General features: G+C 40.8%; 1 protein-coding gene across 1 annotated transcript in view; it reads left to right on the top strand.

Moving 5' to 3' along the window:
* myo10l1 (myosin X, like 1) overlaps window positions 1–18,906 on the top strand; it is a 113,598-nt gene that overhangs the window by 51,099 nt on the left and 43,593 nt on the right. The window contains exon 3 of the mRNA XM_007248796.4: window positions 9,979–10,137. Within this exon, the coding sequence (XP_007248858.3) occupies window positions 9,979–10,137 (159 nt within the window). The remainder of the gene's footprint in view (window positions 1–9,978; window positions 10,138–18,906) is intronic.

The following is an 18,906-nucleotide window of genomic DNA, read 5'->3' as shown; positions in this document are numbered from 1 at the left end:
AGAGCGAGAGAGAAAACGAGTGTAGAGAGGAGAGAGATCATATTAGTCAAAAAAGTGATGCTTATCCTGAATCTATCTGATGTACTGACAATAGGAGACACTATGGGGGATGTTTCCACATCCCAGTGTATTATAAAGCACAGGTTTAGAAGCAGCTCACACATACAGCGTAATAACAGATGGAACAGCTTAGGAGAGAGAAAGAGAGAGAGAAACATCTGCAGTCAGACATAATCAGAAGCTGTAAAAATAGTGTAAAAATAGCCTTGAAATGTTCAAGTCAAAGTCAAAGTCAAAGTGGTTTTTATTGTCATTTCAGCTATATACAGAGTACAAAGTGAAACGAAACAACGTTCCTCCAAGGACCATGGTGCACATAAACACAGTGTAGACAGAACAATAGTGCAACAGTACAAAAGTGCAGACAGACAATACAACACCATACAGACAAAGAATAATAAATAACAAGACAGTGTGCAAATTTTGCAGTGTGCAAAAAAGACCAGGTGAGGTAGTAATTACTCTATTACACAGTGTGCAATAGAGTCCAGTGAGGTAGTAGGGTTTTTGGTGCTTCCATTTTCTGGGGTAAGTGGGGTAAGAGTGTGTGTGCATGTACAGAAAAACCATCAGTTCAGTCTCTGCAGTTAAGGAGTCTGTTGGCTTGGGGGTAGAAGCTGTTGCAGAATCTGGTCGTGCTGGACCGGATGCTGCGGTACCTTCTTCCCAAAGGCAGGAAGGAGAACAGTTTGTGTGAGGGATGGGTGGGGTCATTCACAATGCTGGTTGCTTTGCGGATGCTGCGGGTGGTGTAAATGTCCATGATGGAGGGGAGAGAGACGCCGATGATCCTCTCAGCTGTCCTCACAATACACTGGAGGGTCTTGCGGTCAGAGACGGTGCAGGTCCCAAACCAGGCAGTGATGCAACTGCTTAGGATGCTCTCAATGGTGCCTCTATAGAAGAGTGTGAGGATGGGTGGAGGGAGACGGGCCTTTCTCAGCTTCCGGAGGAAGTAGAGACGCTGCTGGGCTTTCTTGGCTGTAGAGCTGGTGTTCAGGGTCCAGGTGAGGTTATCTGCTAAGTGGACACCAAGGAACTTGGTGCTCTTAACAATCTCCACAGAGGACCCGTCGATGTTGAGTGGAGAGTGGGTGTGTTGTGCTCTCCTGAAGTCAACAACCATTTCCTTTGTCTTGTCCACATTCAGGTGAAGGTTGTTGACTGTACACCAGTCTGTCAGCCGCTGCACCTCCTCTCTGTATGCTGACTCGTCGCCTTTGGTGATGAGACCCAGCACGGTTGTATCATCGGCGAACTTGATAAAGCTGTTAGAACTGTGTTTTGCAGTTCAAATAGCCGTGTTCAGTGTGATGGTGCTGGAGGTACTGCCCCCGAACCGGACTGACTGGGGTCTCCCCGTCAGAAAGTCCAGGATCCAGTTGAAGAGGGGGGTGTTGAGGCAGAGCGAGCTTAGCTTCCTGGTGAGGTTCTGTGGGATGATGGTGTTGAATGCTGAACTGAAGTCTATAAACAGCATTCTGACGTAAGTGTCCTTCTTCTCCAGGTGGGTGAGGGAGAGATGAAGGGTGGTGGTGATGGCATCGTCCGTGGAGCGATTGGGACGATACGCAAACTGCAGGGGGTCCAGTGAAGAGGGCAGTTTTGTCTTGATGTTCCTCATGACTAGCCTCTCGAAGCACTTCATGATGATGGGTGTAAGTGCAACGGGACGGTAGTCATTGAGGCAGGACACTGTGGACTTCTTCGGCACGGGGACGATGGTGGTGGACTTGAGGCACGTTGGGACAGTGGCGCTGCACAGGGAGATGTTGAAGATGTCCGTGAGAACATCTGTCAGCTGGTCTGCGCACTCCCTGAGCACTCTGCCGGGGATGTTGTCTGGTCCTGCAGCTTTTCGTGGGTTGACTCTGCGCAGAGTGTTCCTCACATCCACTGCAGTCAGGCACAACACCTGCTCGTCCGGCTTGGGCATGGTCTTTCTCGCCATCGTGTTGTTTTGTGCCTCAAACCGTGCATAAAAGTTGTTTAGGGCATCAGGGAGGGAGGCATCACGTTCACAGGACGGTGGCATTGTCCTGTAGTTGGTGATTGCCTGGATGCCCTGCCACATGCGCCGCGCGTCACCCGTTTTCCTTGAAGTGGCTGTGGATTCTCTGGGCGTGTGTGCGCTTTGCCTCTCTGATAGCTCTTGACAGGTCGGCTCTCGCTTTCCTCAGGGCCACCTTGTCACCCACTCTGAAGGCGGAGTCGCGGGTCCTCAGCAGCGCACGTACCTCAGCAGTCATCCAAGGCTTCTGGTTTGGGCGTGTGGTGATGGTCTTGGAGACAGTGACATCATCAATACACTTGCTGAGGTAGCCAGTGACTGATGCTGCATACTCCTCCAAATCAACAGAATCGCCTTCAGTAGCAGCCTCCCTAAACATGTCCCATGCAGTGCACTCAAAACAGTCCTGAAGGGCAGAGATGGAGCCTGCCGGCCAGGTTTTCACCTGCTTCTGAACTGGTCTGGAGCGTCTGATGAGTGGTGTGTATGTTGGTGTCAGCCAAACACACATGTGATCCGAGAAAGCGAGGTGGGGGCGGGGCTCCGCCCGGTACGCGCTGGGGATGTTTGTGTAAACAAGATCCAACGCGCTCGCTCCTCTCGTTGCAAAGTTCACATGTTGGTGGAATTTAGGGAGCACAAAATAAATACAAAAATAAAATCAGAATAACATGCAGTAGAAAAATCCATACAGATTTCTATGTTTTAAATTACTTGTCTAATTTGCAGTGAAAAATGGCAAAACATTTGATACAAGGTTTTTACATAAGATAATACAGGCAGGCATGATTGCTTTCACAATGACAAACCACCCTTTCAAAATCTGGCCGTAAAATCTGCATTTAAAGCATGTACATCATGTATACATGTTATAAAGAAAGCACTACATTCACATCCTAAGCTGCATTGTTAAAATCTGATTTTTTTTTTATCTGATGGTTCATAGTCACAAATGTAAGTGAGCTGTATCTGTGTGTAATGTGAACGAATCTGTCCCTGACACGCCTCGCATGCGCACATTGATACCTGTATAAACGTCGGCTTCTTCACCAACAACAAAAAAAACCTACATATTTTAGAGGCGCCTCATAGCTTTATAAAGGGAAATGGTTGTGTTAGCAGCTCATATGTGGAGCAAATTTTACTGGAGTGGAGAGCAAACAGCTGGTCTGAAGTAGAGGTTAGATCGGGCCCAAAAAATCCGACCCCACCCAGCCGGAGCCCGAGCCGCCCCGCCCCATAAACTGTCTGTTTTCGGGCTGTTTGAATGATCAAAATATGATCAGAATTATCTTAATTAACACTGTAACATAGAAGCATAGAACTATTATTTAATTAAAATGATTTTTAAGAACAGCTACACACAGTGCTGCAAGTCAAACGCGGAGGAGTTCACGTGCGAGAGAGAGAGAGAGAGAGAGAGAGAGAGAGAGAGAGAGATTGCGTGTTCTGGTATGAGCTACTCACAGGTAAAGGTTCTCAAATACTGTATCTCCTTTTTCTCTTTAATCTCGTCATGCTCATATTCTAGTTCCATACATAGTTCTGTAGGTCCCTCAGTGTTTTCTGTCGTATTTTGCGGCTAGCGCGAGCGCTAACAACTAACACCGCGGACCGTGAGGTGCCGCCGCGTGGCCGCTGTTGTTCCGAATCCGACTCCCCGCTAAATCTGACTCCCGCTTCGCGGACAGAATCGGCACAACACCCCCCGCTGTACAACTGCAGGAGTAAAAACAGGGCTTATAAATAAATTCGTTTTTTCACTTTCAGTTTTCGTTATTTGGTTCGTTTTCGTTTACAATAATAATTGGTTACTTAGCAACATTGTGATTATCACACCAGAGCTTTATTTAAAAGTAAAAATATAATTAAAAAACAGATGCCTACATCTCAGACTATTTTCTGTAGCCCGACCTGACCCGAGGAATGTGGTGGGAAATCTCGGCCCGAACCCACCCGATTTTGGGTCCGGCCTCGGGTCAGGTCGGGTTCGGGCAGACAATCTAAGCTCTAGTCTGAAGTACATGCTCAGGTTGAGGAGGAGAAAAAAGGCCAGGTGGTTTGCTTTTGCTGTTTTTGCTGCACCAAGAGATGTGGGTACGAGATAGAAGCACGAAGTGCATAGGTAAAAAAAGTCGGATTAGGCATGTTCATGCGGCCATGAAAAAAATCTGATCTGAGCCACAAAAAGCCAAAAATCAAATATAAGTCACTTCAGCCTGGTAATGTGAACGTAGCTTAAGAAATGCTAATCCAAATTAGACAAGCTAATGTACAGCCTACTAAAACTGTTTCCATTAATTATTATAGTCATATTTAACCCATGTCACTCTATCTTTCTCTCTCTCTTTCTTCTTAAACCGTTTTTCTGCTTGAGTTCTTTTTTTCCCTGAACAGGCTGTGCTTACATCTGTCATGTTGGAGAAGACTCTGTTAAACACACACACACACATACACACACACACTGTTTTTGGCAGTTAGCAATCTACTGCTTATCTTTATCTCATCTACAGTATTTCCTTTTTCATGTCAGATCTACTTTAATTAGAAAGTCCTTTATCTATTCTTAACTATTCATACCCCGCACACACTGAAAAGTCAAACGTTTGGACACACATCTTCTCATTCAGTGTGTTTTCTTTCTTTTTATGATTTTTTACATGTAAATATAATATTGAAGACATTAAAGCTATACAGAAACACATGCAGAATTATTTTTTAAACAAAAACTGTTAAAGCAGAATATTTTTACACTTAAAATTCATTTATCTTTGAGGACAGATCTGCACACTCTTGGTATTTTAATCTCAGTGTCTTCATGAGGTAGAGTCCCCTGAAATAGTTTTCTCAGCATCTTGAAGGAATTCCTGAAGGTGCTAAACATCTCAGTTTGGGTTAGGTCAGGGGATTGTGGGATTGTGGAGGCCAAACTCTTTTTTTGCTTAAAATGTAAGGAAATAAAGAAAAACGTTGAAAGAGAAGGTACTGGCACTGTATAGTAGGGCTGTGACGATAATTTTATTACCGCAATACCGCGGTTATGGGACGTCACCGCGGTGATGAGCTCATTACCGTCATTACCGCATTTTTTTATGGCTGTCAAATCTGATTGACTGCGTTTTGAGCGGTAAAATGCTCCATATAAGCACAACTGTGGTGAATTCAGTATTAATATGTCAAGTGTAAGTCCTACACTATAGGGCTGTGCAATATATCAAATATATTTTGATCGCGATAGATATTGGTGTCAAACGATCTCAAAATTCATAATATCGAATATAAAAATTTTTGTCATTTATCTGTGCTGCCGCTGCACTGGCGCAGCAGCGAATGGGTTAAGCAAAACGTGGTGCGTGGTACTCATTGAGGTCAGAACAGCTCTGGAGTCTCCTGCTCACTTCGTCTCCATTGAGGCTGCTGAAGAGAGTGAAGATTAGCAGCACTAATATTGGCTCGGAAATGGAAGCTACAGGGCAGGCTCAGTAAGTTGAGAAAAAAGGAAGAAAAAGACTCAGAACAGAAGAGAATCATCTGCAAGATTTGCCGGAAAGTGGTGTCTGCACCTCTCGCCAACACATCAAACTAATTCACCCACCTCAAGGTAAACCATAGAGCCATGTAAGGTGTTCCGTGGTCACATTTTGAGAAAGTAAAATATATTAATTCATTGTCTGGCTGCTGGCTGTTCTGCGTGAGCACCGCGGAGAACGCGCGGAATTGCGCCTCAGTCTTGGTAAAAATAGTAAGGTTGGTTGAAGTGTAGTTCAAACAGCAAAGCAATGATATAAAACTATAACCACCATCTTTACTGAAATGTTGTTATCTGACCAAGTCTGAGGTAAAATGCGCTGCGCCTTGTCTCTTTCACAGCACGCGGAACTGAGTTCAGAACCGCTACAAATATAACCATATAAAACTCAGTTCAGATAAATAAACTTCAGATGAGTAAGGACACGTAAAGTGAAACAAAAATTGTCAAACATAAAGGACAGGTTTCTATTATTTTAAAATGGAACTAATGTCTTTTTTTTGGTCGGTTGTCTCTTGCGAGCCGATTTCTTAACGTCACGACATTTTAATCAACATATTATATGACGCGGGTCCCGTCAGGATATCTTGCGGCACAGACAGAACTGAATTGTTATTGGCGGGAACAGGAGTTTAATCAATCCAGAGGATGTGGGAGCACATTAATAAATAGTTAAGAAAATTGTAATAAATCACGCAGTGATTCTCATGCACGCAACAAAAAAACCCTAAGCACAAAAAAGGAGCGGAGAATGGACCGACACGCGCACACACACACCGATTTTTTTTTTTGTAATGTGGTAAGAAACGTGACCGCACTATTCAGCGCGGTTTTAATAAATATTTTTTTTATTTTAAGCACTAAATGTAATTTATTAAATTTATTTAGGACCGCGGGGCAGGTGTGGCAAAACTGTGTATGTGGCGGGCTGATGCGGGATTAAAAGAAGGATTTTTTTTGCGGAACGGTAACGGGACAAAAAAGAAATGATGTCTGAATTAATTTCCTCCAATCGAATATAATTTAACATGGTTTAAGAATATAAAATAATTTATAAACAAACGAAATATTTAATATTGAGCTAATAGCCCAAGTGCAAAAATACAAAATCTGTAATACTCTGCACTGCACAATTCAAACGAAATAGCCGTAACGCAGCTGCGCTCCTGCCCTGCGATGCAGCCGAAGCCTGGTGTGAGGCAGCAGAAATTCTGGGGTGAAAACTACATAACTACACAACATAAGGAGACATAATGCACTCCAAATATTCAGGAGGGAAGTGAAATAAATGATACTGTACATATATAATCTGTATCTAGTAGATATTTAATGAGAAATAAGAAGAGTGTGAATAAAAAAAAAACAGACGCCTATCACAGACTTCTTGAGCCTTGAGCCCTAACGGCCAGAGGAAAGGGGTGAGAAATATATTTTTTTCGGGGCCGGGGGTCAGTGGAAATTTTTGCTGTGGATTAATTCGTCTTTTTTTTTTTAAACGAATATTAGAATATTCGCTACCAATTACTGCCGAATATCCTGAGCTCAAAACCGCTATTCGGGCCAGCCCTAAAATAGATCTATGGATAGAGACGGGGGAGGCGGACAAGCTCCTCCTTCAAAAAGTCTGCTCGGAAAAAGACAGGTTAGCTGTACAATGACGAATTATACAGGCAGCATATGTTCACTTGTTATGCTGTATTTATGGTTTATGTAGAGGTTGTATGTTGGCTGTATGGTTTGAAGAATAAAGATTTGTTACCAATTCATTTGTGGTATTTTTTTTTTTTTTTGGGGGGGGGGGGGGGTGGATTGGTTTGGGGTCTCGCGGTTAACCGCAATATCGCGGTGATGCGTTAGTTTTTTACCGCGGTTATAAAAAATCAATACCGCCCCAGCCCTACTGTATAGTTAAGTTGGCTTGGAAAAGTCAACTTAATGTTCCTCTTTACTCCTACCACAGCTTTTGATGTGGAAACACAGACTTTTGCTGGATTGTAGGAACTACCCCTGAAGTACATTGCTTGTGCTTTTTGGAACGATACATCTAACATTTTTAGGAATCCCACACTCCGCCATGCTCATTTCCGCAGCGGTCACGTGAGAGAATGGGAGAGGCAGAAGACAGAGAAGGAGTTATTAGCATGGTTTTCCAAGCCAAATTTTCATGCACTTTCCCCCCTAGTGGTTTAGCAGCTCAGATTAGACTGGACGTTGTTATGTCATCCGCATAACAATGAAAACTAATGTTTATTAGTTTTCTAATGACTTTTCCCAGTAGGAGCATTTATAATGTAAATAATAATGGTAAAAAATGGCAGTTCCAGTTACACCAACCATGTTCTCTATTCTTTTTTAGAAGTTAGTATGATGTATCAAAGGCTGCACTTAGATTGAGAAGTACCAGTAGAGAAACACAGCCTTGGTCGGCAGTAAGACGAAAATCATTTGTTATCTTAACTAAAGCTGTCTCAGTGCTGTGTCACCATATTTTTTTTATAGATCTGATTTCTTTACATGTAAGAGCTGTTGGTCCATAGTCTTTTCTAAAGTCCTTTTCTAAATGTCATAAGTCTTTCTAAAGTCTTAAAAAGTATTATGTATATTCCAGTATGTGATGTAGTTAATGTGGGTGGGACTTTGCTGTCAGGGACACTTTAAGATACTTTGATGTTCACAATAGATTAATAATGTTGTCACATGTGTCTCTGATCACCTCTGAATGCGATTTGAGTCATCAGATCATGATGCGTCCTGGTGACGCACTGTATCCCGTTCACACCTGTACTTTGTGCTGCACAGGTTACCCAGGATGCATGTAAATGCCAGGTGTGAACAAGGTCTAAGAGAATATTAATACAGTCTTTATAATAAACTATTGGGTGAGTGTTTAGGGAAGATCAGGGCACAGCCTTGTTTAACCCAGATTTAGCACATATTGTATTGGGGATCTCTAAGGGCTGCTCCCAATTTTTTTTTCTGTAGCACAGTTTTGTCTGTGAATCAGTAGAGTTTCCTGTGCTTGTGGGCAAAGAGTCATCCTGCATTTGGAATGGAGTGGTGCTGCTGTTAGGAAGTGCCATCAGGGGAGCAGAGGCAGACGCAGCAGCGGGGTGTGTAAGTGTGTAACAGTGAAGTGCAGGAAAGCTCCCTCTGCTAAGCCAAAAACAGAGCTACTGCATTATTCAGCCCCAGGCATACCCTTTAAACGCTGCTGTGAAGGAACACTGTCCCCCATGGAGCAATGTTGACATACTTCTAAGTGTGTATGTGTGTCTGTGTGTGTGCTTGTGTGTAACTGTAATTCAATAAGCAATTTCTCTGGCATATAACTTGTAGGGGTAGGAGTAAGTGTCAGGGCCAAGGGTTGAAATGGGATTGGGACTAAACTCAACCCTGGACTTTTTTTCTAATCCAATACAATCACAGCAACTCCAACTTGAAAAAACACACAGCTTCCTCCATTAGCCCCCTTATATGCATACTTATGTGCATGTCACAACAACTTCATTCTAGCACAAGAAAAACATTAGTAACTAAATAATCATTTTGTATACCTTATTAGAGGAGGAGACTGCAAAGAAAAATATCAAAAAAAATATATATATATTTTATTAATTGATTCCATCACTCCAATTACCAATGAAGTTAATCAAAATAACCTGCAAAGTATTTTTATTTTATTTCGCAATCATATTCAATGTATTAGTCTATCTATAAAAGTTCTATAATATTTTTTTATGGATTTTCTTAAATAGTTCAACTGGGAGTCCTTCATCCTGTCTTAGTAAACGTCTACAAGTAAAGCTTAAATGTTCATATTTGTCTTAGTCAAATAATTCCGTGATTGGCTAATGGCCATGCAATGAAGGTACTGTGGACCAAAGCATCATTCAGTATTAGACAAAATTATTTTTTTAGCTATTTCAGGGGCCCACACATTTTTCAGCAGGATAATGCTCACCCAGACACAGCAAGGGTTTCCCAGGTGTGTCTCTACCAGATTGCAATGCTTCCTCTGCCTGCCTTGTCACCAAAATTATTGGAAATATGGCATTTATGGGAGCAGCTGGGACGCCAGCCTTGGCAACATATGAATATGCAAGATTTACACGATCAGCTGCAACAACTGCGGGCAAACATGGCAAATGTGGGGCAGAATGCCATACAGAACCTGTATCCTTCCATGCCTTCCACTATATCTAATCTTGTATCAAGGCTACATGATGTTTCAATTAGAAAGTTTTCACTCTAATATTGTTTCATATATCATCAAATTTAATCAAATCATTGAAAAAAACACACATAAAGGTTAATTTAATTTACTAATCATTTTCTTGTTTTGTTTTTTTCCTCAATCTTTGTCTTTCCCTATCTGTAGGTGCTGTATCTGCAGCTGGATGAGGTCAACAGGGAGAAGGTGTACCCCATGGACCAGAGCAGCATTGATGGAGTGGAGGACATGTCCACTCTGGCGGAGCTGCACGAGGCCGCCATCTTGCACAACCTCCACCAGCGCTACAAGAAGGACAACATCTATGTAAGCATTGCTTTAACGTTCCTTGAGAAAAGCTTTTTTTTTCTATTTCAGCTGACTGACTGTGACACATGCACAAAGCAAGGGGCATTAGGCAAATGTTATTTTGAATATATACAGAATGTCCTACAGTCAATTTCCAAAATTGTGTAGAAAGCCTTCTTCCCTGAAGAGTGGAAGCTGTTAGAGCTACATTCAACTCTACAAAAACACTGTAAGAAAACTAGATTTCTCTCATTTCTTACATTTAATTTGTGTTTAAAGAGGAAATCTCAACATTTCTAAATATTTCTTTTGAGAAATTTTAAAAGAAATTCTCAATGTAAATAAAAGGCTTAATGCCAATGTACTGTATTCAGAATAGGATGCTACAAACCAGGGCCATGCAGACTCTTTGGAGGGGTAGGTGCTCAAAGTCAAAAGGGGGAAAATCCAGCGCGAATTTGAAACACTATACAGAAACATACCCTACAATATAACCGGTTGATTTGTGGTCTTAGTGTGGTGTTACAGTAAACTGCAAATGAACAGAAGTCACATTAGAGCAGTGTTTCTCAACACTGTTCCTTCATATTCCCACTGTTCTGCATATTCTAGAGCTTTCTTTGCTTTAAAGGCACTTAATAAAGTAAGTGGTAGTATTATGTGTCTAATACACAGCTGGTAAAAATCCCTGTGTGTCCATATGTGTTTTAAACTCAGCTGTTAACCGCTGTGTTGGGACACTTCTCCTCCACACTCCGCAAAACCAGCAAGCTGATTGGCTGTTTCTCCTGAAAGGCGTGACTTTATCTGTGAACCGGCACCATGATTGGCATTAAGAGATTTCCCATTCACACAGCGATCAGCCGCCTGTCTCCTGATTAATACTGTTTTTTTTTTGTTGTTTTTTTTAATTTAATATAATATGGCAAAATACTAATACGCGCAGATGGCGGGAAAGACGGGTAAAATAGGGTAGATTTAGATTTAGACTAAAAAGATTAAGAACATCATTATTAACTGATTATGTGTCAAGAACATGGTGATCCAAAATGGTCTGGCTTTCAAGTGAAAACTGTATAATTATTATATATGTATTGTTTATTAGTACAGTGATACACAATACCAAATGTATCTTTTAGCTTGTTAAATGGTACAAATCTGTACTTCCTGCTGTTAGGAAAGATGTTGTACTTCGGAGGGAACATGTCTGACCCTCTGTAGACCAATATATACAATCATGAGAAGTACAAGTAAGAACTTATATCGTACCTCTGTTTTTTAGTGTGAAACAAAACTTCTCTGGGTCTAATGTCTAGTTGTCCCAATATTTGGACCATATATTGTGTTTTAGATTGAGACATAATATTTTCAGCGAATAATATACTGACAACAATGTACTGTGAACTTAATTTTACAACTTCTCTGTTGGTCTCATGTGTTTATTCAGGATTGTTTTGGTTTCTGCATCTCACATTTGGCCGTAGAAATGGCTGGAGTTTCCTGACCGAGGCAGAGTTACTGAAAACATCTCAGTCAGAGGTTAAAGGGAGAAGGTTTCTGATTAAAACGATTTCCTGTCTGAAAGAAAAACATCCTACATCTGAATATATCCCGCACTGTGTATTTCCATGCAACTGATACTGTACAATATACAGCTGGGCATTTTTAGAATGTTTGGACTTTGAAGAATTTTGAATTTTTCATGAGGTTTGAACCACAAATAAAGAATAAATGATGATGAATGTTATGAATGCCACTTTGAGGTGGTCAGTCATTTTTGGAATGTATTTAAGCGGACAGAGGAAGCTGCCACAGACCTGACACACTGATAAACACTCTGAGATATCCAACTATTGTTTCTATGAGAGTTGTGGGCTTGCTGGATGTCATAGATGTAATTATGTTCACAGTGTTTTAAAAATACACATTTACAAAAGATATTTTGAGAGTTTATATCAAAACAATGATAATGTGTTGTTTCAGTGCCCAGCCCAGTGCTACACACTCTTAAAAGTTTAGGCTTGGAGTGTCAAACTAATAATAGACAATTCAATTGTCTATGGTACAACAATTTTAATTTCACATGCAGTATGGGTTTTTTCATGTACCTTTATACCTTAGCATAGCGGAAAACAGTTGTAAAGCTTCAACAGGCAGCAAATGGTATAACATTGTTCGCCTCTAGAAGCAATGCTGAGTGCTGCATAGAATGGCACAGCCAAACAGCAATATAATATATATAGCCAAGTTAGCATAACAAACAGTCTGTTAGCTAACAGCTGGGAGAGGCACTGGGGCCGTTTTCCCTTTGGGTCTGGTACATTTAATCAAATGTGAAAACTGCTTTGAAAATACAAATCCCAGGTCCTCCTGAAATCGGTGGTCTGGGGTCCGCATCTAGCGGACTCGGTTTGGGACCGCACCAGGTGTGGAAGCTAACCATGCCATGTTTGCATGCGGGACATGTGATTGGTTCATTTTGTAATGTGACTGCTTTAACGGCTTTATCACATTTTCTACCATTTCATCTTTATATGCTTATTAAAACACACTTTCACTGAATTGGACCGAGAGTACTGTAATAGGTTTACCTCTTTGGAGTGAGTGCATACACTGACATATATAAGTACAATAAGTGCTCATTTTGCCCTGGACTGCATGTAGAAAAATCATCTTCACAAAGAAAAGAGAAAAGTGAGAAATTAAATTTTACAGTTGATCCAAGGTTTGAAAAAAAAACAACAACCCCTAATCGGTCCTGAGTGCGGACTCATTTATTTGTGTCAAATGTGAAAATGCCCTAAAACACTGGATCTGAGCTGTGAAACTGCCAAAAAACGTGTTACAAATTTTCAGTCCTAGTGAAACAGGAAATGACTGACAAATTCGTATTTTTTGCACTGTAAGCCGCCCCGGATTATAAGGCGCACTATCAATAAACATTGAACATAAATTATGAAACACTAGTCAGAAACGGGGGTGTTGCCATGTTTTCCTTCTAATTCAGCAAGTCTCGCCGCTAGCTGGTGAGACCTGTAATGCTAAGCTAAATAAACAAAACTGTAATTCTTAAAAAAAAAACATGTCAGACAAGTCAACCCAGTGCTGAATGTTAATCTACACATATTTCTCTCCTGAAAACTGTTTATTTGGGTGAGTAAAGTGCTTCTGGTAATTTACAGTAAGCTTAGATTTTTCAAATTTCTCAAGCACTAAAGGCTGGAGCATTAGCATTAGCTGCAAACCGCTAGCAGTTAGCTGCTAATGCAGCCCGACAGTGCTACACTGAGGAACCCTGAGTGTTCTAGTAAGCCAGGATGATATTAGCTAGTGATTGTTTTAGCACGGTAAACACGATTTATTCACCTCTGAACAGTAAAAGAGCTAGCATTGTAGTTAGCAGGTAATGCTGATGCTGCTCCAGCCAGGGTTAGCAGCAGGCTACAGGCCTCTGAACTGCCAAGGAGTTAGCGCTTAGTGCTGTTAGCATCTAATGTTAATACTGCTGGAGAACTATCAGTGGAGTGGCTTTACTGCTCCTTACGACCTGACTGGTAGAATTCATATATAAGGTGCACTGAATTACAAGACTCACTGTCTATTTTTGGGAAAATTAAAGGATTTTGAATGCACCTTTTAGTGTGTGGTAATATGAGCTACTGTGAAGGAGAGTGTGTGTGTGTGTGTGTGTGTGTGCCGCTGAAAAGCCCTCTAGGCATCTATACATCAGGCCATGGCTCAGCGGGATAATGCTGACAGCGTGACAGTGTGACACCATCAGCCATGTCATGGTCTCCCTCTTCAAACAGGAGCTTGTGTGAATGTGATTGGCTTTCAGTGCCATGGGGCTTGAACCTCATTGGCCTAAATAAATACGCACAAATTCTCCTCTTCAAGACCCAAAGGGGACAGGGCTGAGTCACCATGACCTCACGTTGCTCTGCACTACATACACTGTGTTCCAAATTATTATGCAAATAATATTTTCTCAGATTTTCTAAAATTACCTATATGAATTGCAGTCATTGTAATTTTCTAGTCATCATCAATTAGAGTACAATTGAAAGGTTTTTGAACAAACTGCCAATGATAACAGTATATTTAAAAAAATAATAAAATGCTCAAAATGCACTCAAAATGCATGTTCCAAATTATTACGCACAGCAGAGTTTTCAACCTTTTTATTTTTATAAAGAACAAAAAAACTGTATTTTGTGAAATTATAAGCATTAGCAGGTTATTACAAACTGAAATCAAACAGTTTTCCAGTCAAAACTTTATTCTAGGTGATGTTACATTTGCACATAGGACCCCTTGTTCGAAAGGATCTTCTGAACTCTCTCGTCCATTGAATTTGTCAAGTTTTGGATGGTATCTGCTTCAATTCTTTTGCATGAGGACAGAATACCCTCCCAGAGCTGTTGCTTCGATGTGAACTGCCTCCCACCCTCATAGACACTCCTTTTGATGATGCTCCAGAGGTTCTCAATGGGGTTGAGGTCAGGGGAGCATGGGGGCCACACCATAAGTTTGTCCCCTTTAATGCCCATAGCAGCCAGAGATGCAGATGTGTTCTTTGCAGCATGAGACGGTGCATTATCATGCATGAAAATGATCTTGCTGCGGAATGCACGGTTCTTCTTCTTGAACCATGGCAGGAAGTTCTGTTTGAGAAACTCCACATACATTATGGAGGTCATTTTTACCCCTTCAGGGATCCTAAAGGGCCCGACAATCTCTCTCCCCATGATTCCAGCCCAAAACATTACTCCACCTCCTCCTTGTTGGCGCCGTAGCCTTGTTTGCATGGGGTGTCCATCAACCAGCCATCCACCACTCCATCCATCTGGACCATCGAGCGTTGCACGGCACTCATCGGTGAACAAAACAGTTTTAAAGTCAGTCTTCATATATTGTTTGGCCCACTGGAGCCGTTTCTGCTTGTGTGCAGTGGATAGAGGAGGTCGACAGGATGGCTTACGCACAGCTGCAAACCTCTGAAGGACCCTGCACCTTGTTGTTCGGGGGACGTTGGAGGCACCAGCAGCTTCAAAAACTTGTCTGCTGCTATGACAAGGCATTTTTACAGCTGCTCTTTTTACCTGACGTAATTGCCTGTTGGAAAGAGTCCTCAATTTTCCCTTGTCAGCACGCACACGTGTGTGCTCTGAATCAGCTACATACTTACTTCTTGATTGTGCGATGATCACGATGAAGTGTCTTGGCAATGTTGATTGTAGTCATGCCTTGACCTAAACACTCCACAATTTGTTGCTTCTCAGCAGCCGACACATCCTTTTTCTTTCCCATTTTGGCTGAAAATGTAGGCTGCTTAATAATGTGGGACAGCCTTCTTAAGTAGTCTTGCCTTTAATTGGACACACCTACCAAATTAATTAGCACAGGTGTCTGCAATTGCTTTCAGTGATACAAAGAGCCCTGTCACACATCACCATCAATGAGTTTAGCTGACAAACAAAAAAAATCTTACCTTACACACCTAAACACTTTTTGCATAATAATTTGGAACACAGTGTAGATACAGCCTTTGCAAGATAAAGAATGCTGAACTGACCCACAATACACGGGAGTGGTTTCCTGCATTGAATAGGGATGTGATTTTCTGAGTCTCTTGTCTGTTCATATGGACAATTCTGGCCAGAAGCCGCCAATCCCACACTTGCGGTGCTTACAACGCATTAATAATTAACATTTTTCAGTTTTTCTGAGCGGGCCTTACATCCACCAGTGAATATGACCAGTGAATATGACCAGCTTTACTCAGTCAATGAGATGCTGAGCAGCTCTCCAACCAATCAGCAGTCAGCAATAATATTTGTTGAGGGAAAAACATATGTAACTGTGGTTATGTGAGTGGTGGAAATCTGCCAGGACGGTGCTTACAAGTGGATAATCATCTGCTGTTCCAACTGTAGACTGAGAATCAATCAGTCATCCTACATGACATGGCCTGCGTATTATTATGTAACACGTGTATATAAGCACATTGCTCACTCATCAAGATCCGAGATCTGATATTTGGTCTCTTCTTGGACACTTCAAGTGACCAGAAACCCTGGCGGTCATCCACCACTCACATAACCCAGTTACATACGTGGATGACGTATGCTGACAGTGTTACAAGAAGTGGTCAGCTGGACCCTGTGCCGTGGACAGAATGACTGGTGCCAGATCAGTTGATACAACTAGAATATTGGGCAAGGAAATCTTTTTAAAGTTTCCCATGATGTTGCAGCACAGCTAGTGCATGCTGGCAGTGAGCGGTTGGTTGTGCACGTCATAAACCAGCTGAATCATGTCTACTTCCAACCTGTGTGAAAATCTGCGTTTTCTGCCCTCCTTCGCATCAGAACACACACACAAAAACAGCTGGTCATTTTTACCCACCCCAGCCGTTGCATGCGCCCCGTTTTACACTAAGCAATGCCTAACACTTTCAGCACAGCGCTGAGAAGGGGTTAGATAGCCATGGCCCCGCCCCGTAGTGAAAATCATGAATCTGATTGGTTAGACTGTCCTTTGACTTTGCTAATAGATTCATTACTACACCCTTCTCAAAATCAGTAGAAGGGTCACGCAGTCACGTGGGGGCAGAAGCCATTTTAAAAAAGTTTGATTGGTTAAAACCGCTGTTAGTCAGATAAGAGTCCTGCAGCAACTGAAAAACACAGACTTATGCTTTGAATTAGTTGCTGTTTTTTTTATTTGAGTGATTTATAAAATAAATTCTTACACTTACAATAGCTATAATATATATATTTCCTGATTAAAAATGATGTAATTATTTACATGAACTTATTGTCACCCCTTCTCTGAAGGGTTACAAGGGCCTCACTGCACACCACTGATATATATATAGTTATATATCGTTCTCATTATATACAAGTTATATAAATATATCGTTCTCATTAACCCAGTATTGTGTCTTGTCTCGTGTGATGAGTGTCTCATCACACCCCTACTATATACTAATATGCAGTTTGCCACAAGGAATGCAAAATGTCTGCATAATCTCTTTTGAAGGTACTGATACTGTATATACAGCTCATTATGATTCACCCACATTACTATGACATAACTGCTGCGTGTAAATGAAGCTGGCCTATTTACAGGCTGAATACACTGGATGTCTTTTAACACTCATTAGACTGACACTGTATTTTTGCCCTGTTTAAAGGGCACTGGATCATAACTACTGACAGCATTCAGTACTATTAGGAGAAGTCAGGAGAATGCAGTTCTTCCTGTGTAATGAATGCTGTAGGACACAATATGTACCTTGAATCATAATTCTTCCCACAATAGCAGCAGCCTACTCAGACAGCCCTGACGGTGGATACTGTTGTCTTCAATTCTTTGGTGTCTGAAAGAAAGAGAGCGAGATAATGCCATATATGAATATAATAATTTACATTCACAAGAGTCTTTAAATACAATTGGCCTGGCTTGCCTATGTGAGTAGGTTTGATAAAGAAATGTCTTGCAGAGCAATTTATGTGCATATATTCACGCCCTCTAAATCTTAACAGCTCAGGAAATTACACAGGCCCAGCACTGTGAGATCACTGAGAGAGGCTGGTGTTACAGCTGCACCTTTCATATTAGATATTAGATAGTGTTTTTTATTATTATTTTAATGGTTTAGAAATCAGTTGTGATGGTAAGTGAAACTGTACTGGGTCTTAAATGGACATTAGGAGATTTTACAGGATGTAGATCATAGGGCAGATGAGTGGATATTATAAATATGGCTAAACCAATTTGATGTGTGTTTTTTTTTTTTTTTAAATGATTTTAAAGAACAAGACAATCTGATAACTGATCTTTTTATAAAATTCGAAACATGGATGTGACAAACCAAGAACCTTAAACACTAAACTTCAAATGTCTTCCTTTAAAAGTAAAAACCCGAACAGAGCTGTAAAATAGAAAAAAGTTCCAAAAACCAGAACTGTTATGTAACATTCTTATCTTGTTTATTTTATCCCAACCAGTGTCACATATTTACATTTAATATTAATAATTCAATAAATCAATAAAAAATGCATGCTAGGCTAAGATTGATATGATTGTTAGTAGTCAGGTAATCAAATCAATGCGCATTTGTCAGTTTTTATTTATTTAAAAATAATAATTACTAGAATATTTAGCACATCTCATCATTTAAGGACTTACAGGAAATACAGTAATGTGAAGAGGATCTCTGAGCCAGCTGGACATTACCACTTAATAGTGTTACTGACTTAATGGTGTATTCTGAACATGCAACACTTTCTAATTCATATTGGCCTTTAATTTAATTAGCGGTTAACAAACAAATGCAGATTTATCAACCATGATTTAAAACTCCTAACATTTAGCTCATTTTAACATGACAAAGAAAATAAGCCAACATTTTATCCTAAACTGCATCAGTTTTGATTTTAGGATAATTTATAAAGCACATTTAGCTTTGAGAACAGATCTGCACACTCTTGGTATTTTAATCTCAGTGTCTTCATGAAGAAGAGTCACATGGAATAGATTTCTCAGCATCTTGAAGGAGTGTCAGCTGGGTTTAGATCAGGGCATTGTGGAGGATTTTTTTTCTCCGTAATTCCATTTGTATCCCTTAATGATTTCAGTTTAATATTAATCTAAAATATATTAAATTATATATTATCATAAAATAAATGTAATAAAGAAAAACGATAAATGAGTAGGTGTGTCCAAACTTTTGACTGGTACTGTATAAAATGAATGGTCTCTGATGCTGAAGGATATATT

The sequence above is a fragment of the Astyanax mexicanus genome, chromosome 5 (assembly GCF_023375975.1).
Source record: "Astyanax mexicanus isolate ESR-SI-001 chromosome 5, AstMex3_surface, whole genome shotgun sequence".
Taxonomy (NCBI): Eukaryota; Metazoa; Chordata; class Actinopteri; order Characiformes; family Acestrorhamphidae; genus Astyanax; species Astyanax mexicanus.
Note: the sequence above shows the minus strand (reverse complement) of the source record. Positions and strands in the feature narration are given on the sequence as shown.